Source organism: Juglans microcarpa x Juglans regia, chromosome 5S, assembly GCF_004785595.1.
Source record: "Juglans microcarpa x Juglans regia isolate MS1-56 chromosome 5S, Jm3101_v1.0, whole genome shotgun sequence".
NCBI classification, from domain to species: Eukaryota; Viridiplantae; Streptophyta; class Magnoliopsida; order Fagales; family Juglandaceae; genus Juglans; species Juglans microcarpa x Juglans regia.
This window is the reverse complement of record NC_054603.1, coordinates 22,213,541-22,236,018: the sequence shown is the minus strand read 5'-3', so window position 1 is coordinate 22,236,018 and position 22,478 is coordinate 22,213,541. Positions and strand designations below refer to the sequence as shown.

At 38.1% G+C, this 22,478-nt stretch overlaps 1 protein-coding gene and 1 long non-coding RNA gene across 2 annotated transcripts in view; one reads left to right on the top strand and one right to left on the bottom strand.

Moving 5' to 3' along the window:
• LOC121267443 (ELMO domain-containing protein A) overlaps window positions 1–22,478 on the bottom strand; it is a 45,926-nt gene that overhangs the window by 11,611 nt on the left and 11,837 nt on the right. Inside the window, exons 4-7 of the mRNA XM_041171299.1 lie at window positions 19,775–19,887; window positions 17,951–18,019; window positions 6,449–6,564; window positions 6,286–6,340 (exon numbers count right to left, since the gene is read on the bottom strand). Coding sequence (XP_041027233.1) covers window positions 6,286–6,340; window positions 6,449–6,564; window positions 17,951–18,019; window positions 19,775–19,887 — 353 coding nt within the window. The remainder of the gene's footprint in view (window positions 1–6,285; window positions 6,341–6,448; window positions 6,565–17,950; window positions 18,020–19,774; window positions 19,888–22,478) is intronic.
• On the top strand, window positions 721–9,755 carry LOC121267444. Its single transcript, XR_005941001.1, has 3 exons — window positions 721–1,473; window positions 9,349–9,358; window positions 9,745–9,755. It is a non-coding gene; the product is annotated as an uncharacterized LOC121267444 (long non-coding RNA).

Here is a 22,478-nt window from a genome sequence, read left to right as displayed (position 1 = left end):
GCGTCTTTACCTATGACTTACTTGGGATTGCCGTTGGGTATAGCACCGAAGTCTCGTATGATATGGGATACAGTGATTGAAAAAGTAGAGAGGAGATTAGCAGGGTGGAAGAGAATGTATTTGTCGAAAGGGGGTCGGACTACTTTAATCAAAAGTACACTTTCCAACCTTCCCACCTACATTTTATCCTTATTCCCTGTACCGGCAAGTGTGGCGGGTAGACTTGAGAAGTTACAGAGAGACTTTCTGTGGGGGGCTTGGGAGATGAGTTTAAATTCCATTTAGTTAAGTGGGAGATGGTATGTCGGCCTATCTCCAATGGCGGTTTGGGTGTCAGAAATTTGAGAGTTTTTAATCGGGCTTTACTAGGCAAATGGTTGTGGAGATATACCAAGGAACCAGAAGCCTTATGGAAGACTGTGATTGAAAGCAAATATGGTGATCTAGGGGAGGGGTGGTGTACCAGAGAAGTTAGAGGAACAACGGGTAAGGGGTTATGGAAATACATTAGATGGGAGGTTTTCCAGCGATACACTAGATTGCACTTGGGGACAGGTGTCGATCAGATTTTGGAAGGATGCATGGTGTAGTACCAGTGTTTTACTAGATCTGTTTCCGTCTCTTTTCTTGATTGCAAGTAACAAAGATGCCACAGTGGCAGAGGTTATGGAAGTCTCAATCTCAGGTAGAAACATTCACTGGAACATCAATTTCAACCGGCGGCACAGGATTGGGAGATGAAAAGTTTTGTAGAATTTTATAGCCTCTTATATTCTGTTCGACCGAACATTCAGCAGGAAGATGAGTTGTGGTGGCATCCTGCAGGGAAAGGGGTATTCTCAGCTCGCTCTTTCTATAAGGTTCTCACACAAGAGCCAGAGATACAGTTTCCTTGGAGAAAGCTTTGGCGTCATAAGGCTCCTCCCAAAGCCTCTTTCTTTGTGTGGACAGCATCTTTGGGTAAGATCCTCACTACGGATAATCTAAGAAAGAGGAGGATAATTATTGCAGATTGGTGTTGTATGTGTAAAAGCGGGGGTGAGTCGGTAAATCATTTACTTTTACACTGTGAGATAGCTAAGGCTATTTGGGACGCGGTGTTTAAAAGGATGGATATGGCATGGGTGATGCCGGAAACAGTTTTGGATGTATTGGCTTGCTGAAATTCTATCCGTGGGGTGAGACAGATTAAAGCAGTGTGGAAGATGATCCCTATCTGTATTATGTGGTGTCTATGGCAGGAACGAAATGAGAGGACTTTTGAAGACAGAGAGATCTGTGGAGGAGCTAATATTGTTATTTTTTAGAACTCTTTGTACTTGGGCCATTGCTGTAGACTTAAATGGCATGGACCTTCATGAATTCCTAGTTTCTAACATGCCTACATAAACAGGGCATTTTCTTTGTATCGTGTTACTTTGGTGATTTAATAAAGTCTTATTTTACTTATCAAAAAAAAAATTTTTTTGAGCAGTTGTTTTCAGAAAACTATTCTTGGAGACCAAAACTGGACAGCCTTGTTTTTAATTCTATAGAGCAGGTGGATGCTGTGTGGTTGGAAAGAGAGTTTGAAGAAGAAGAAATTCTAGATGTGGTAAAGTTTATGGATAAGGACAAGGCTCCGAGTCCAGATGGGTTCACTTTGGCATTTTTTCAATTTTGCTGGGATGTTGTAAGAGATGATATTTTGAAGGTGTTTGCCGAGTTCCACTCGTATATGAGGTTCGAGAAGAGTTTGAATGCTACTTTCATTGCTCTTATTCCGAAGAAGGTAGGGGCTGTGGAGTTAAGAGACTTTAGGCCTATTAGTTTTATGAATGGTATTTATAAAATTATCTCTAAGGTGCTGGCAAATCGTTTGAGTAGGGTGATGGAAATGATAATTTCACCATCTCAAAATGCTTTTGTGAGAGGTAGGCAGATTTTAGATTCTGTTTTAATTGCTAATCAATGTTTGGAGAGTAGATTGAAGGTGGAGCAAGCTGGTATTCTTATTAAATTGGATATGGAAAAGGCTTATGACCATGTAAGCTGGGATTTTCTTGATTATTTATTGAGGAGATTTGGTTTTGGTGTTAAATGGTGCTCGTGGATTAAGCATTGTGTTTCGACTTCAAAATTTTCTATTTTGGTGAATGGAGAACCGGCTGGTTTCTTTTGTAGCTCCCGCGGATTGAGGCAAGGTGATCCCATTTCCCCATTTCTTTTTGTTATGATTATGAAGGCTTTGAGTAGAATGATTGAGAAGGCTGTGGAGGGTAATCTTCTGTCTAGTTTTGTGGTGGGTAATGAGACTAGGAATAGTCTAAAGATCTCTCATTTGTTATTTGCCGATGACACTTTGATTTTTAGTGAGCCTGATTTAGATAATATACGTGCTTTAAGAGCACTTTTGCTGTGTTTTGAAGCTGTTTCGGGATTAAGAGTTAATTTATCTAAGTCTGAAATTGTTCCTGTGGGTGATGTTCAGAATTTATCAGACTTGGCTAATTTTTTGGGATGCAGAATCTCTTCTTTGCCCTTGAGGTATCTTGGGCTTCCTTTGGGAGCCTCTTTTAACGTTGTTAGCATTTGGGATGGGGTGATTGAAAAAATTGAAAGGAGGTTAGCTGGTTGGAAGAGGATCTACTTGTCTAAGGGGGGAAGACTAACTCTTTTAAAGAGTACGTTGTCCAACCTGCCCACCTATTTCCTTTCTCTTTTTCCTCTTCCGGCAAGGGTTGAAAAGAGAATTGGGAGTTTATTTCGAAATTTCTTATGGGGAGGCAAAGGTGAGGAAAATAAGTTTCATTTGGTTAGTTGGAAGAAGGTTTGTCAACCATTGGATTGTGGTGGTTTGGGGATTAAAGAGTTAAGGATTTTTAATAGAGCTTTACTTAGAAAATGGCTTTGGAGATTTCAAATGGAGAGTAAAGCCCTTTGGAAAAATGTGATAGAAGTGAAATATGGAAGTTTGAGGGGAGGTTGGTGTACTAAAGCAGCTAGTGGAGCTTACGGGGTTAGTTTGTGGAAATTTATTAGAAAAGGATGGGATTCCTTCTCCAATAATTTCAGATTGAAGGTTGGAGATGGAAAGAAGATTCTCTTTTGGCATGATCTGTGGTGTGGGGATATTGTTCTTAAGCTGGAAATTCCTACCCTTTTCAGTATTGCTAGGGATCATAATGCAACTATTTATGATTCCTATTGTAGTAGTAACAACAAGGTTGATTGGAATATCATTTTTAAAAGGGACGTTAATGATTGGGAAGTGGATGAAGTTAAGGTTTTGCTGGTTAAACTCTACAGTTCAAAGTTGGTGCCAGAAAGAGAGGATATCATGGTGTGGATTCCTGCTGGAAATGCTAAATTTTCAGTTTCTACTTATTACAGAATTTTGTCAAGCCAAAGTTGTTGTGTTTTTCCTTGGAAAATTATAAGGAAAGTGAAAGTTCCCTCTAAGGTTGCTTTTTTCTGTTGGGTGGCTTCTTTGGGCAAAGTTTTGACTACTGATAATCTTAGAAGGAGAGGTATGTTTATTGCTGATTGGTGTGTCATGTGTAAAAGGGATGGAGAATCTGTAAATCACCTTTTTCTTCACTGTGAAGTGACAAGATTCTTGTGGAATGAGGTTTTGAGTTGGACAGGATTACATTGGGTAATGCCTAGAGAAGTGGTGGATTTATTGGTAGGGTGGAAGGGTTTGAAGGGCTGCAAGAAGGTGGCGAGGGTTTGGAAGATGATTCCTCCTTGTCTTATGTGGTGCATTTAGCTTGAGAGAAATGGAAGATGCTTCGAAGATAAAGCACGCTCTTTGGGAGATCTTAGGGATTTTTTCTTGAGTACATTGAGTTCTTGGGCTAAAGCTTTTGTAATGGTGGATAATTTCCGGCTTCTGTTTTAGTTTTTCTGGTGTCAGTTTCTTTTTGTTTTTGGAAGTAGTAGGTGTTTCCTTTGTATACGTCCTGTGTACTTGGGCTTATGCCTATTACTTTGAATAAAATTATTACTTATAAAAAAAAAAGTTCTATGATATAATGATCATGCTCAAATTAGGTTGAATTTCAATCTGAAGAGCTTTGATGGCAGCCTGACTGCCATAGTAGACTGGATCTAAGTTGCTCTCTAATCAAAGTTAATTAACTCATGACGGGTGATTCATCAGCACCTACAGATGAAACCAACCGAAGTAGAAAATGTTGTGTACGTGTGGAACTTGATTCTCGAGGTATGGTCTGAATTGATGCTGGTGGGGGATATCCCTCATGTTGTGTATCTTGGGATGCAAGGGATCTTCTTCTCTACCCATGAAATATGGCTTACCATGGATGCTTCCTCCAAGGCAGAGGGGATTTGGAATGTTGTCATTGAAAAGGTGGAGCATTGGCTACTCGGAAGAGGTTATACTTGTCTAAAAGGGATAGGATCACTCTAATCAAGTGTACCCTCTCTAACCTACCTACATATTTCATGTCCTTGTTTCCACTTCCTACAAAGGTTGCCAACCATATTGAGAAGCTTCAACAAATTTCTTGTGGAGTGGGATGGGGGACAAGTTCAAATTCCATCTGGTGAATTGGCAAACTATTTGCACACCAATATCTGGGGGTGGATTGGGGATCCACAACTTGATGAAGTTCAACCAAACCCTTTTGGGGAAATGGATGTGGTAGTACCAACAAGAAGGGGGCCTTATGGAAAGACAATTATAGATTCAAAATTTGGGGAAGCTTGGGGAGGATGGTGTTCGAATGAGGTTCATAGACCACATAAGGGGGGTGGGGGGGTTTGTGGAAATACATTAGAAGAGAATGGGAGACTTTCCTAACACATGCACGTATTGAAGTGGGAGATGGTTCTCGTGTCAAATTTTAGCATGACAAATGGTGCAGTGATCGAAGCCTCAAAGACATACTCCCAGCCATAATTGAGCTTGTACGGGGGGCAAAGGATCTTTTAGTAGCCGATCTCTTGGCCTTTTCTAACGACTTCCCCTCAATGGAACATAGATTTCATCAAAGTCGCACAAGATTGGGAGTTGAAGGTTACCATAGAGTTCTTTGCTCTTTTGTATTCTGCAAAAGTGGCCAAGGGAACCACATACAAGAACAGCTGGAGCCCCTCCAAGAAAGATAGATTCACAGTCAGATTGTTCTACCAAGTTCTAATTAGTCAAGGCATGAATATTATCTATTAAGGAATATGTGGAAGGAAAAAGCTCCGCTAAAAGAGCTTTTTTTTTTATAGACAACCTCCTTAGGCAAGATTCTTACTATAGACAATTTGAGGAAACATCAGGTAATGGTATTCGATTGATGTTACATGTGTAAAGAGAATGGAGAATCCGTAGATCTCCTACTTCTACATTGTGAGGTGGCCCAGACCATGTGGGATGGGTTTTTGTGGGAATGGGAATATCATGGGTCATGCCTCGAAGGCTAGTGGATTTTCTAGCAAGCTGGAGAGGCCTCCATGGCAATCCTCAAGTGGCAGCAATCTGGAAGATGGCCCCTATATGTATGTGTTGGTGCATTTGGAGGCCAAGAGATGATATAAGTTTCGAGGATCATGAGCGGACAATGGATGAGCTCAAGGTTTCCTTTCTTAAAACCTTGTTCTTATGGGCAGGGGTCATTGACTTTAACAGGCTAAATGGGGGGTCATTGCTCACCCCACCGCATTTCAAAAGTGTATTTTTTTCATTTTTATTTAAATTTTTAGAATCAATTGGTTTTTTAATTTTTTCAAATGTTCAATAATTTCGGATTTTTTTTTTTGATAAGTAATATAATTTCGGAATTTTAAAGCTTATTTTTTAACTTTATGATAAATTATAACAATTTGGATGAAGTGTAATAAGTATGACTGGTGTCAACTTTTGATTCATCCACGCGACGTATTTTCCATGTGACAAAATACCACATTAAGATATTAGACAGAGATGGAGTAAATCATCCAAAAGGATGAAATAAATGCTATGTTATATTAGACATGTCATATTTCCTATGTCTCTCTTTGAAGTGTCCTTGCCTATGTAGCACATACAAATACTTATTGATGCAGCAAATCGTCTTATGGAGAAACCCTTGCAAAGACGAGCATGAATGAGATAAAACTCATAAAAGCAATGGAACTAAACAGGATAGGATATAGTAAAAACTTAATCAACCAAAAGGATGAAACAAAACCATGAAAGTATATTGATTTGACAGAAGGCAACTGCAGCAGCATTATAGCCAATTACAATGACATTCAGATTAATGGAAGACCAGAAGTAGTGCTTAGAGAGAGAGATAATAAACAAACCGGGTACTTCTGGGCAAAAAAGATCAGGTTCTCCAGTGATATAAAACCTCCACCCCTGAAAATAGAGAGGAAAACTTCAGTGTAAGGTACATATAAGATTCACAAAAGAAATCAGAACAAGCTCGGTTCTAAAATTCAGCCCTCTTATATCTCTGCTATGTACCTAAAATCTGTTGAAGGGTCAGGACCTTGCCAACCCATTTCCTTCCAAAGCTCTGATTTAAGAGATGGGAGCTCCCTATTAGGAAAAGCCAGCCTCCACAACAATTTCAGTGCATCCTGAAACCCAAATATTCAGTTTCTAATTTAGATATATAAAAATGACAATCATATTGAAAGAAACATCTTTTCTCTATGAAGTGTACAACTTTTAATAGTATTCAAACGCCATTTTCAATATGTATAAAAAATTATAGTAGATTAAAAACTATGAAAGTGTGCAAAGATGTCTCTTAAAAAATAATACAAAGTCAAACATTATGTTTAGAATTGTTAAGAATACAATATAATATAACTTAGGTAATCCAATTTATCTTCGCTCCAAAAAACGCATGAAATAGATAACAGTCCATTAGTAGAGGCATAATCATGCAGAAACCATCAAAATTAATGGTTCTCTATCGCAATAATTTTCTGGACAAGTGGGATGATCAGCCCCTCTTTTTCTGGACAAGTGCGATGCCCAATCTTGGTTAATGGTACTCACATGGGTTTCTTCGGCAGTTTGCAAGGTCTACAACAGGGGGGCCCCTTATCCCTAAATAATAGATACTCATCTCTTATCTTCAAAGATCACACAACCTAAACACTCCTACCAAAATAAACTTCCCTCATCACCCTATCTTAGTCCAAATACATCTTTCACTCACACAACCTTTACGCACATTAAAATGAAATAAAAAATGTACACTCCTCAGATCCCTCAGTTCACACCACGCCTACTTCCCCTTAGTTTTCTCCTTGTAACTTCATCATAGTTAAGACTTCTTCCACTTTTCTTCCTACTTACCAATAGTAGTTCCACAGTTATTATCTTATCAAACCAGCTCTAACCCATGTTATATTTTCCCTACCGACTGACTGTCGCTCACACCCATAAGTCTCAGTTTGTGAAAAAGAGAACACTGCCAACCATTTCAAAATAGAGGATCAAACAAATTGCCCATTGTCATGTAAGTCTTGGCACCACCGTAAGACCCAGTTCCCTTGTCTCTCATTTTGGGCTGCCACAACACTTCGGAAACCACCACAGCAACCACCAGGTAAGCCAAAACGTTGTTGCCTTCATCTCTCTCTCTCTCTCTTTCTCTCTCTCTCTCTTATATTCCTCAAAAAAACATAAATCTCATGACCAAGATACCACGCCAAAAGATAGAAATCACGAAGGAGCCGCTGCCAGGCACCATCATCACATCAAAAACCATTGCAAGCACCACAGAAAGAGCTGAACACTTCACCAACGAAACCGCCAACTACCCACTGCCAAAAACCACTGAAACTATGAGGAAGCCCGTGTGTTTGAACCCAAGACGCCTAGCTGTTCCATCCAAAAGACAACCGTAACCCCATTGTGCCAAAAACCATCATACGATCACAGAAACCGCGGGCCAACCCTTTTTGGTCGTCCTCACACCACCTTAGTAAGCCATTAACGTCCATTCCTTTCTCTCTGTATTCCATCATTCTCTCTATTAGTACCAAAGACTCTGACTCTAATTCATTCTCACTTTTCTGCCACCTTGGACAGTCACCAGCAGCAGAGGAACCACCGTTACCCCTCCTCTCCAGAAAGCACGAAGCTCCACCACCACAACCTCCTCCTCTATTTGGCTGCATGTAAGATTATGTTCCTTACTTTAAAATAAACTTAGATGCTAACCTCCTATACATGGGGCTTAAAACCACACGTGAAGCCAAAAGAAAATCCTTAGGAAATTACTTTTATACCCCTACCAGCAACTGATAACATAGTATTATAGTGTTGTTCAGTGAACTATGTGTAATTTCATTAATCTATTGAGTCTAATTTTTATTAAATGAATGTTTTGAGTATGAAATTCTATCTATGGTTTATAAATTTAAAATGTATATATGATTCGGGTACTTATAGAAATGTTAGGACAAGCTTGGGGAGTGAGATGAGATGAGAATTTTGTGAATAGTAGTAAACTAGTTTGTGAATAGTATTGAGATAGTTTGAGTTAGGGCTGGTTTGGTTATACAAAACCAAACCATTTAATCTCATATCATCTCATATAATCATTATAATTTTTCCAAACTCCCACACAAAATATAATAAACAATTCAATTTTTTCAAATCACAAAACAAAATAATATAAAAAATTTATATTATAACAATATTTTATTCAACTTTCAACAAAACATCTCATCTCATCTAATCTCATCTGAACTATGTAACCAAATGAGGCCTTAATATTTTATGGGATTTTAGAAAATGAAAGAAAAAGAGTTGAATAAAAAATATTATAAAGTTAAAATATTGTTAGAATATAATTTTTTAATATTATTTTTGTTCGAGTATTTGAAAAAGTTGAATTGTTTTTTATTTTTGTTTGAAAGTTTGGGAAAGTTGTAATAATTAGTTTGAAAAAGTTGTAATAATTAGCTTGAAAGTATTTGTATTTAAGTGATGTTTGGGAAGGAGATGAAATGAGTGAGAAGGGATGGGATGAGAATTTTGGGATGGAAACTTTTTCCAAACAAGCCCTTAATATATATATTGTTTTGATAGGTAATAAGAGATTTTATTCCAAGGAAACAAGCCCTTAGGGCAGGTTTGGGGGATGGGATGAGACACAAAATTCTCATCTCATCTCATCTCATCATTACACCTTTTTCAAATCCCCATACAAAATATAATAAACAATTCAACTTTTTCAAATCTCAATTCACCTTTTTCAAATCCCAATACAATAATAATATTAAAACACAATATTTTAAACTCTCAAACAAAACACAAAATTCTCATCTCACCCCCCAAACCTGCCCTTAATATATCAAGTATTATAGCTATGAACTCAATTGTTATTTGTAGAATTATAGAGAGATTTATGTTTAAGGATCTGTTAGCAATATTAGGGACTAATATCTAGGAGATCTACAGCTAACAGATCAGTTTTTCTTATCCCATGATTTTAGGAGATTTGGTAGTCTATTACCAAATCTGTAGATATAAGTTTCCTGTTTTATAGCTTTCAGTTTTAGGTAGTTCTGATTTCCTTTCTAGATTAGCTGTAAATATCCCTAAAATAGATGAGCATTATCATCTATATAAAGAGGGGCCTATAACCTTATTTTCTATATAGTGGAATCTTACTCTTTCCTTCCACAAACAAGATGGTATCAGAGCAATCTCTGAACCCTAATTCCCTCATATGACCAAATACGGGAAACGTGATTCAAGAGCTACCGTTTCCCAAATCACCTCCAATCAGGAAGCCATGGCTTCCAACAATGATAGTAACCTCATGCCCATTACAGGACACAAACTGAATGGGAACAACTATCTCCAATGGTCCCATTCCGTAATGATGTTCATATGCGGAAAGGGCAAAGATGATTATCTCACCGGAGATGCTGCCAAACCAAACAAGACGGATGAAAAGTTCAAAGTCTGGAATGCCGAGAATAATATGGTCATGTCATGGCTCATTAATTCCATGACAAATGACATTGGAGAAAACTTTCTTCTCTATGGAACAGCAAAGGAGATTTGGAATGCTGCCAAGGAAATATATTCTAACAATGAGAATACATCGGAATTATTCGAGGTGGAAAGTGTTCTTCATGACTTCCGCCAAGGAGAATTAACAGTGACTCAATACTTCAACACTCTCAATTGGTATTGGCAGCAACTAGACTTATTCGAGGAGCACAATTGGAGCTGTCCGAATGATGGAATCAGGTATAGACAAATAATTGAATGAAAAAGAATATACAAATTTTTGATTGGATTAAATAAGAACCTTGATGAAGTACGAGGAAGAATTTTAGGATCCAAACCACTACCAAATATCCGAGAAGCTTTTTCAGAAGTTCAGAGAGAGGAAAGTCGAAAGAAGATCATGATGGGATCTCAAGATTCTGTGACAAATCCTGAGAGTTCAGCACTTGTGGTGAGAGGGAATCCATCCAACAACAACAACGATCACAGACCAAAGAAAGGGCGACCATGGTGTGATCATTGTCGACGTCCTGGTCACACCAAGGACAACTGCTGGAAGATTCATGGCAAACCACCAGATTGGAGGCCTTCCCGGTTTGCCAATGACAAAGAAGGACGAGGCAACCTTGCTTCCATGGATGAACAATCTCCACCCAAACCAACTCCCTTCAGCAAGGAACAGATAGAGATCTTGCAGAAAATGTTCAGCCAATCCTTGCCTGCACCAACTCCCACTGTAGTTGGTACCGGATCCCTGGCACAAAAAAGTAATTTTTTAAGTGCTCTAAATGCTAACAAGGAGAGACTCAGTCCATGGATTATAGACTCAGGAGCTTCTGATCATATGACTGGAGATGAGAAGCTGTTTTCAACTTACACCCCATGCTATAAAAATTTAACTGTGCGAATAGCTGATGGTTCACTCTCAAAGGTGGCTGGTACAGGCTCGGTTCAAATTTCAGAGAACATCACTCTTGATTCCGTTCTAGTTGTACCAAATTAAATTGCAATTTACTGTCCGTTAGTAAACTCACTCGGGATCTCAACTGTGTTACTAAATTTGGCTCAAATCTGTGTGTATTTCAGGTCTTGGACTCGGGGAAGACGATTGGCAGTGCTAAGATGTGTTCGGGGCTCTATCTTCTAGAGGTTAATGATCCTCCTCAAGGAGCAATTCATCAATCAGATTGTTCAGTGTCCAGTAGTCCTGTTTCTTTGTCTGTGAGTCAGTCTAATAATGATAGTGCAATTATGTTATGGCACTATAGGTTAGGTCATCCAAATTTCTTGTATCTTGAGAAGTTGTTTCCTTCATTATTCCATAGTAAAAATCCAAATGAATTTCAATGTGAGATCCGTCAGTTCTCTAAACATATTCGCAATTCTTATCCTAACAGATCCTACAAAGCATCTCAACCTTTTTCCACGATTCATAGTGATATATGGGGCCCTTCTAGGATAAAAAATGTTACTGGTTCTCGCTGGTTCATTTCATTTATTGATGATCACACTAGACTCACATGGGTTTTCCTCATGAAAGAAAAATCTGAGGCAAACCAGATCTTCAAAACCTTCAATACCATGATCCAAACACAATTCCAAGCAAAAATTCAAATTCTGAAAACTGACAATGCCAAAGAGTATTTCAATTCCAGCCTTAATGATTATCTCATGAGTCATGGTATTGTTCACCAAAGTTCCTGTGTTAACACTCCTCAGCAAAATGGTATTGCCGAAAGAAAAAACTGGCATCTTCTTGATGTGGCTCGGTCTCTTATGTTCTCTACCCATGTACCAAAATATTTCTGGGGTGAAGCCATCCTTACTGCTGCATACCTCATAAATAGGATGCCATCTCGGATTCTTAACTTCCAGACTCCCTGTCAAATTCTCCTTCAGTCCTTTCCCACTACTCGTCTCATCTCCACCATCCCATTCAAAGTTTTCGGGTGTTTAGCTTTTGTCCATGTCCATCAACAACACCGGGACAAACTTGATCCTAGAGCTCATAAATGTATTTTCCTTGGGTACTCTCCAACTCAAAAAGGATATAAATGCTACTCACCAGTCACTAAACAATTCTATCACTCCATGGATGTCACATTCTTTGAGCAACAACCTTATTTCCCCAAATCTGATATTCAAGGGGAGACTAATTTTATCCTAGAATATCAGCTTTGGGATATTGAAGAATCACCTCATGTCTCTCATAATTCTGACCAAACTTGCCCATCACTAAATCATGAATCACTTCCTCCTCAAAATCTCTCCCTTGAGTCTTCTTACTTCGTAGAACCTCCTTCTCAAGATCAAGCCAACAATCCACCTCAAAATCTGGACACACCTCAAAATCTGGACACTATTCAATCAACAAAGAGTGATGAATTGATTACCTACTCAAGGAGGAGAAAGAACCAAAAGGAGATGGAACAACAAGCATCTCTTGAGCAAACCCAAGAGTCTGACTCAAGTCCTAGACCAAGTGAAGATCCACCAGGTAACACTAATCCTGAAACTAATGATGACAGTGGCCTTCCTATTGCTGTGAGAAAAGGGGTAAGATCATGCACAAAACATCCGATATACACATTTGTGTCATATGAAGGATTGTCACTGAAGTTCAAAGCTTTTGTTGCCAACCTCGACAACATCCAAGTTCCTAATAATATACAAGAAGCTCTCGGCTCACCAGAATGGAAATCAGCAGTGTATGAAGAAATTCATGCACTAGAGAAAAATGGAACTTGGGAAATCTCTGACTTACCAACCGGAAAACGCCCAGTAGGCTGCAAATGGATCTTCACAGTAAATATAATGAAGATGGGAGTGTTAATCGGTTCAAGGCACGACTGGTTGCAAAGGGATTCACCCAATCATATGGAATCGATTATGAGGAGACATTTGCTCCTGTAGCCAAGTTAAACACAGTTCGGGTTTTATTATCCTTGGCTGCAAACCTTGACTGGCCTCTCCACCAACTAGATGTCAAGAATGTCTTTCTAAATGGGGACCTAACTGAAGAAGTGTACATGGAAATTCCCCCCGGATTTGAGACACAAACTACATGCAACAAGGTTTGTAAACTTAGGAGATCTCTATATGGGCTCAAGCAATCTCCAAGAGCTTGGTTTGAAAGATTCACAAAGGTAGTGAAGAAGTATGGCTACTCTCAATGTCAGACGGACCATACACTATTTGTTAAACACTCTTCTGCAGGAAAACTTGTTGTCCTCATAGTGTATGTGGATGACATAATCCTAACAGGAGACTATGAAGAGGAAATCTGCACCATCAAAAGTTTACTAGCTGCAGAATTTGAAATCAAGGACCTTGGGAATCTTAAATATTTCCTAGGTATGGAGTCTGCAAGGTCAAGAAAGGGAATCTCTGTCTCACAGAGAAAATATGTCCTAGATCTCTTAAAAGACTGGAATGCTCGGGTGTAAGCCGGTAGATACTCCTATGGATCCAACTATCAAACTAGGAGCTAAGGAAAATTGTGCACCCATGGACAAAGGAAGATACCAAAGATTAGTAGGTAAACTAATATACCTATCTCACACACGACCAGACATTGGATTTGTTGTTAGCATGGTAAGTCAGTTCATGAACAATCCAAATGAAGAACACATGGAAGCTATGTATAGAATCCTGAGATACCTGAAACTAACACCAGGTAGAGGATTATTTTTTGAGAAGAACCAAAGAAGAGATATTGAAGTGTTCAGCGATGCAGATTGGGCAGGATCAGTACAAGACCGAAGATCAACTTCAGGATATTGCACTTTTGTGTGGGGAAATTTGGTCACTTGGAGAAGTAAGAAGCAGTCAGTGGTGTCAAGAAGCAGTGCAGAAGCTGAATTCCGGGCAATGACACACAGTATTTGTGAGGGAATTTGGTTAAAAAGGGTGCTAAAGGAATTAAAAATTTCAGATGAAGAACCTATGAAAATGTTCTGTGATAATTAATCAGCAATCAGCATTGCCAAAAATCCAGTTCATCATGATAGAACAAAACATGTGGAAATTGATCGACATTTTATAAAGGAGAAGATAGAGGAAGGAATAATCAAGATGTTGTACGTGCCTACATGTCTTCAGACAGCAGACATCCTTACCAAGGCTCTATCGAGAAAGGTGTTTGATGATCTGAGTTCCAAGCTGGGGTTAATTAATATTTACCGCCCAGCTTGAGGGGGAGTGTAGATTATAGAGAGATTTATGTTTAAGGATCTGTTAGCAATATTAGGGGCTAATATCTAGGAGATCTACAGCTAACAGATCAGTTTTTCTTATCCCATGATTTTAGGAGATTTGGTAGTCTGTTACCAAATCTGTAGATATAAGTTTCCTGTTTTATAGCTTTCAGTTTTAGGTAGTTCTTATTTCCTTTCTAGATTAGCTGTAAATATCCCTAAAATAGATGAGCATTATCATCTATATAAAGAGGGGCCTGTAACCTTACTTCCACAAACAAGATTATCAAAATTAAATAATTATTTCTAATCACAAAATAATTGTTTTTTTGAAACTTAGTATATGTTAAGTATGTAGAATATTAGTGCACACTTTATTAGAGACTAAGTGATGATGTCGTATTCTATATAGGTGATGAGCTACACAATTAAATTATTGGATTAATGCTATGAGGTAAGTAGCATGACCAAACACTTCTTAGTATCGTAAACTAGTTCTTTAAATTATAGTAGGATCAATTGGCAAGCCAGGCCTAGATAGAGGACCATGGTATTAATACAGTGTATGTGACCAATTTAATTAGTTTGCTTCAGATTTAAGTTAGCCTTTTATTTTATTATCCTTCGGCATTGAAACTCAGATTATGTTTTATTTTTAAGACTTAGTTTATTTAAGAACACTTTTATGAAATAATGAGATGTTTTATGAATTATGCGAGTCTCTTACCTGTCTTCAGTTACAAAAGCGTGACATCCCTAGCCTACGGGAATGGGTGCTACAGTTCCAATTATACCATTGACTAGTTCTTGGAGTATAGGCCTAGATATGGCTTGGACCTCCTCCCTTGGGGCGTTACATTGTCCAAAGAACTGATTTACAACAAAGGATGAAACTCAAGTTTTATCATTGAAACCAAGGGGTTTCCAAGAAAAGAACCCCTGTACTTGCTGGAAATTCCAGCAAGCACGTCCACAATGAAAGATTGAGTTTCAAGGAATGTTAGACACCTTCTGTCAAGGAAAAACAGCACTAGAGATACCCTCCAACATGTGACACTCAATCTGCCCATTAGTTTAAAAGATGAAAGTTTAGATGGAAATTGAGATGATGATGAACATGTGATTATATTTTTTTTATAAGTAAAATTTATTAATGTCAATAGGCGTAGCCAAGTACATTGGATGTATACAAGAGAAAAAACCTAGTTGGGACATGTGATTATATAGATGCTTATTGACGTAATTATATGGATTGTTTGCATAAGGCTAAGAGGTAAGTAATTATGGTCATACCCCTCTTGTTATTTATGTAAAAAAAATATTCTTTTTGCAGGTTATACACTATGTACATGCTTCAAGGATGATTATATGATGTATAAGCTTGTTCATTGGTAGCCCATGTTATGTGTGCCCTTTACCATGGCATGATGAATGCAAAATGAGAATGTAAGTGTGTTTCTACTTGCCATGATATATGTATAAAATTATCATTTGCCATGACATATGTATAAAATTATCATCTGCTAAATGAATGAAAGATAAGAAAGGAACGGAAAAAGGAAAGGACAAGATAAGGAAAAGAAAGAGAATGATTTTACATATTTCAAAATTGGCCATGACTGAGGTTTCACGGTACCGGGGGTAAGAGGCGGATTGTAATGCTGAGAATGACTCACTAGGAATGCATCTTATGATGCCCATCCTTGACAAGGATTTCTAGCCCTTACACACACAATGATAATAGTGCGTTAGCCATCGACAGATTTAAGGGAACTATTTGTATACATGAGGTTTCAATTAAATGCTCTTTTATAATTGAAAATCTATCTTATACACCGTTTACTATATGATGTATTTGCTTACTGAATATTCGACTAATTTGTGTTCGCGTGTTACCCGTCATGGCAAAAATGAAGTTGCAAGACAAGACATGGCTCAAGCAGAAGAGATGGAATCCTAGACTATTTACAAGAATTTTAATTTATGTTTTCATGAATATTATTAAGTATTTTGTGAATTAGTACAAGACTTGAAAAAATTAAGTTCTAGCTATGACTCTCTTTTGTTTTTATGGAGCTTTTTATAAATGGCTCATTTGAAAACCTTTTAATGGTAGCATGCCTAACCCTAGAGGGAGGGGGTATTACATGTGAAATGGGGAATGTGTGTTCACCGATGGCAATAGGTGGGTTAGGAGTGAGAAACCTTTTTTTTTTTTTTTTAACCGGGCTCTTTTGGAGAAATAGATGTGGTGATATGCTTTGAAGGGTGCTCGTGGGCACGAAGGGTGGTAGCCCACACAGCAGTTGGTGTTCTCTTGAAATAAATAGGTTTTTCAGGGTCGGTCTTTGGAAAGATATTAGAAGGTGTTGGGGGAGTTTTTTCACCCTACTAGATTTCTAGTGGGTGATGGGTCCACGATCCTGTTCTGACCTGAAGGGTGGTGTGGACATCAATCCTTGAAGGATACCTTCACAAAGTAAATCCAAAACACACGTTTTATCGTATAATTCTCATAATTGGCGTGTAAATTTTGGCAGAGAGACTAATGATTAGGAGGTGGATCTCCTCATCGTTTTCTAATCAATTGTATTTGAGTCAGGTGCGAAGCAATGGTGATAATAAAATGGTTTGGAGCCCATCTAGGAAAGGAGTGTACACTATGAAGTCTTTCTACAATATCCTATGTACTCATGATTACAAATCTATCCCTTGAAAGTATATTTGGAGGAACAAGGCTCCTCTTAGGGTGAATTTCTTTGTTTGGACAGCGACATTAGGATTCATATAGGTTGACACAGGAAGAGGGGGGCCATTGTAGTGATTATTTTGTCTTGCATGTACAAGAAGAATGGGAAACAATAGATAACCTGCTGCTGTGTGATGTTGCTAGTGCTTTATGGAACACAGTTTTTGGCCTATTTGAGATTAAGTGGATTATGCCCTGGGTAGTGGATCTCCTAGCCTGTTGGAAAGGACAGTTTAAGAGCCATCAATGTGTTTATTTTGTGAAAGATGACACCAGCTACGTCCTCCTCCTTAATACTCTGTACTATTGGATAGTGGTCTACAATAGTGTAGATTCTTCTATTTCTACCTTTCATGAATTTCCAGCACTTTTGCTTTTGCTAGTTAGGTGGATCTCTTGGTGTAACAAAATTACACCCACTTTCATTATTAGGAAAATTCTATCTTGTCAAATAATAACGTGCAGCTCATGTATCTTGCTTACAGCAGAGTAGAAGATTATAACAAGTCGGTAATATCTGCAACATGAACCTGACACAATTTATTACCATCAGGACCCATGGGACTCATTTGGGTAAAGAAGAGTTTTATTGATGAGGGAAGTAAAAATTAATGAAGATGTTCTAATGGTTGCATGCAAATTTTTGTATGATGATGCAGTATTATATCTACCTTCTCTCACCTATTCGAATCAATAAACAATTCTGACTTCTACAGCATAGCTTGAAGATTTCAACATTAAGATCCCAAAAGAAAATTGTGAACGTTCTTTTGGGGAACTTAGGGCGTTCTTCCTTAGTACTTCAAACTTTTGGGCGAATAATTTTTTAAGGGATGGGAATGACTGTAATGTTTTGTTTTAGTTATTTTCTGTTTTAGCTTGTAAGTAGGTATTTCTCATTTGTATACATCCTGTGTACTTGGGCTATGTCTATTTACTTGGAATAAAATTTCTCTTATTAATTAAAAAAAAAATATCTCAAAAGAAAATAAAATTCAAACAAAAATAATAATGTGTAAAACAGGAAGAACCTACTTGGTGCTCCCCACGAGAACCATCAAAGGGGACTTCAAGCCTTTGCTGTAGATTTCTGAGTCTTTCTTCCTGAAAGGAAACAAATTCCAACCATGAAAAAGAATCATATAGTACTATATTTAGTGAGAAAGATTTATAAAAGACTAGGCCATGTTCGATTACCAAAAATGTTTGGAAATATTTGAGAATTTTGGGAATTTGTTTGAGATTAGGTTTTGGGAAAGGAGAGAGAAAATTTTGAATAAAAATATTTTTTTAAAAGTATTGTATTGGAGTTTGTGAAAGTGGATAGATAAACTTGAAAAGTAGTTTGAATATAATTTTTTTATTTTGTTTTGGAGTTTGTAAAAGTTGTATTGATTTTTTTGTTTAAGTAATGATTAGGTAATGATTAAAAGAAAAGTTGAGAATTTGAAATAGAAAAGTTTTTTTTTATTTGAGTAATGTTTGGGAATGAAGTTATGAGAAAAGTTGAGAAATGCTAAAAAGATTTTGAAAACTTGGTTGCCAAACAAGGCCTTAGTAAATGCTATGACTGTATAGCATTATGAGCAATCAATATTAATGATAAATGCTATAAAGACCAAACATTGCATGGTTATGCAGATCTTTGGTAACACCATTAAGTTGAGCATTTCATGAGGAAATGCCATCTACTTATAAGGCTTTTCAGAATCATTGAGATGTGAGAACTTTTATTAGAAATGCTCTAAGCATCGACAAACACAGTGCATATAGAGCTGACAAATATTCATTTAATACACTGCTTTAAACCTAGCAGGAGAAGAAAGAAAATTTAAAAATAAAATAATAATAATGATAATGATAAAGACACTTTTATTATCAAACCATAGAATATATTTCAATCAAAAAATCCTATCATTTGACTAATTTACATCTCCCATTGTTACTCTATGAAAATCATTTTTATGCATCTGTCTTTGGGCTTGACCTCAAGTGGTATACACGTGGAATGGGAGCAGGTAAATCTTACGTCTAAATGTTACCGAGCCAACCAATTTAAATATTAAACAAACAAAATAAAATCCATTCACTCCCTAAAGTGAGGGCTCTAATTTCATCTCAAGAATTTGAAAAAGTTTCAATTTCATTCCTAAACAACTTAGCTGGCCATAGAATCAGGCTTTGACTGCACCACCAAATTTGGCTAGGCTAGTCTAGTTTGGGTGTGCCCAGTAGGTCTCAGCACAATTTTGTACATCCCAACCATTGGAAGAGCATATTCTCTGCAGTGGTGTTTTGAATATTGTATTGTAAATTAGAATGTACTCTTTTCACTCTTTCCAATATGAAAGGATCCATTCAAGACTCATTTCCACATACACACTCCAACTTTCAAACCAAAATCTCATCGAATAAGACCTTTCTCTTCAAACTGCAGACCAATCAATATTTTTAAGATTTTACATGAAAGATTAATTCTGTCAGAAAACTATTCATTAACAACTTTTTTTATAGTTAAAACTATTCCTTGACAACTTAAAATTATGGAGCTAAGCAATATTTTTAAAATTTTACAGGGCAGATTAATTGTCTGCAAAGCAACTCAAATATGCCTAAAGCACGTTCTTATAGTAAACCCCTAACTGGCAAAAAGTCACTCTTCAGACCAATTTGAGCTTCACCTAAAACTTCCTCAGAGGAAAAAAATAAGCACTCGCCACAATAGGAATTATACAAAAGAATGAACGTCATGGAAAGTGAATTTAATTGTTCCGTTACTGTCAAACATTTCAGAGCCTTCATACGCTGAAAGTATAATCAATTGCTATATAGTAAAATACATTGCAATATTGAACATACCTGCAAGGGACTAAGGGTGGGTGGAAGCAGTTTATTGCTTTGTCCTCTTTGGATGTTGGAAGAAAGAGCTAGAAGGCGTCCAATCAGAGACCCGGATCCAAGGACAATATTTGCTAAAGAGACGAAGATGTTCTAATCAACCAAACTGATGATATATTATCAACATTTGGAATGCAGTTAAAGCATGCAAATAATAAGACATCTAGAGGCATACTTTATAATTTTAGTTGCAGTTAACTGCAAATGAAGTCAAATTATACCAAGGAACAGGCAGCATAATCACTGACACAGTGACACCCTTGTGCATGCTTCTGACCTATAGACATCATTGCATAACCTTTTACAACTTTTTTACCCTTCATTTTCATTATATGTAGCTCTCTTATGGTTCCTTCATTTTCATTATTTATAATTTTCGTATGTAATGAATAACATCTATATTAGCACATTTATAAGGGTACACCTAAAAACAAAGGTTCAATCACAAAATTGCTAAGCAAATCATCTGATCCATTACACATCTCACAAACGAGAAAACCAATTTTTTTTTTGGGTAAACAAAATTTTATTGATCATAGGAATTAGGGGTGGGCAGCAGGGCCCCGCACCCCGCTGCCCCGGCCCCGTCCCTACTGGGGCGGGGTGGATCCCCCATTCGCCAGATGCTAGGGGCGGGTGCCCCATCCACATCTGGCACCCCCAGCAGGGGCGGGATGGCCTCAACCCCCGCCCCACCCCCGTATATAATATATAATTATATATACTTATAATAAAAAAAATACCCCAGCCATCAAAACGGCATCGTTTTGCCATTGACAAAACGACACCATTTTGAGATGGGTTTTAATTCCCCCCCTCTCCCCCCCCCCCCCCTTCCCATGACCCCCATTTCTATTTTCTCATCTCTTTTGCTCTGACTCTCTCTCATCTCTATAACCTAAGTACCTCGGCGCCGCTCTCTCTCCCTCCTACTCCGTAATTCCGTCGCACGCGGAAGCACCGTCGTTGTTGTCGCCGAAGGTAAGTGCCCCGTGCCCACGGCTCGTCCCGATTAAGTTTATTTATTGAGTTTTTTTTTAAGTTATGGAATATGGATTGTGGAGGATAGGATTAAATTGAGGAGTTGGAGGATGGGATTGTGAATTGTGTGCAGTGGAGGATTATTTGTGCATGTGTTTGTAGGCTACAAGATGGAGGAGCAACAAGCTGTTATCGGGGTCTCTTGTCTAGGCTATGAAGAACAATTTAGAGCCCTTCTCGTAGCTATTGAAGATGGCCGCTTGAAGTCAGCCACAAAGCGAGATAGGGAACTAAAAAAGCTTACTTGTTCTATTAATTATGATGTGAAGGAAGGGAGTGGTGGAAGGGATAGATCGAAAGGGAGGGATACTCTTTGTTTCTATGAAGCCTAAGATCCTTTCTTGGAATGTGCGGTAGCTTAATAATCGCAATAAACACCTTTGTATTAAATCTTTATTGCGGATGTGGAAGTTGACACGGTGTGTTTGCAGGAAACAAAGCTGTGGGTCATTGATAGAAGAATTGTTCGGAGCTGATGGGGATGTTCGTATGTGGGCTGGTCTTACTTGGCCTCTTCGGGAGCCTCAGGTGGTGTGTTATTAATGTGGGATAAAAGAGTAGTTGAGGCAGTTGAGGAGTATATTGGAGATTTTTTGATAGCTTCTCTTTTCAAAAATGTCGTGGACGGGTGGGAGTGAGTATTTGTAGGCACTTATGGGCAAAATGCAAACAAGGACAGGAGTAGGCTATGGGAGGTTGGCGGGTGTTATTTGGGATGGGTCGTGGTGTATGGGAGGTGATTTTAACATACCCGTTTTCCTAGCAGACGCTCAGGGAATTATCGGAATTCTATGGCTATGGAAGAATTCTCTGAATTCATTTTTTATCTGGACCTCATGGATATACCCCTTGTTAGGAATGAATTCACTTGGTCAAATGGCCGGGTTTAGTCGAAGTTGGATCGATTCCTAGTCTCTCCTTCGTGGGAAGCCCACTATCTGGAGTTATGTCAGAAGCGATTGGCTCGAGTCAGCTCAGATCATTTCCCTATTTTACTAGATTGTGGGGACATTCACAGGGGTCGTCAGTACTTCAAGTTTGAAAATATGTGGCCGGGTGGTCATCGTATCAATTTACTAATACTCCTAGTTTCATTCTTGCAGGTAAGCTGAAGGCCTTGAAGCAAGATCTGAAGAAGTGGAACTTGGAAGCTTTTGGGCACATTGACAATCAAAAGTCGACTCCCTTGGAGGAATTGTAGGAGTTAGAGGGAAGGGAATTATTGGGAGACATCTCAGAGGAGGTGTTAGTGAGAACAGGTAAGGTTGTGGCTAATTTGGAGAGGGTACTGTTGTCGCAGGAGACTTCATGGCTACAAAAATCCAGGGCCCTTTTGTTGAAACAAGGTGATAAATGTATAAGATTCTTTCACAAAGTGGTTAATTCACATCGGCGTAGCAATGCTATTGAGTCGATACATTCAGGTACTCAAGTGTTTTCTTCTCCATCCGATCTAGAAAACCACATGTGCATTATTACAAGAATCTTCTCACAGAACCGGCTTGTTGGAGGTCGAAGCTTGATGATTTGCCGTTTGAGGCAATTGACTCGCAGAGTGCAAGTTGTTTGGATAGACCTTTTGATGAAGATGAAATTTATAAGGTCATTTCAGTTATGGCTAAAG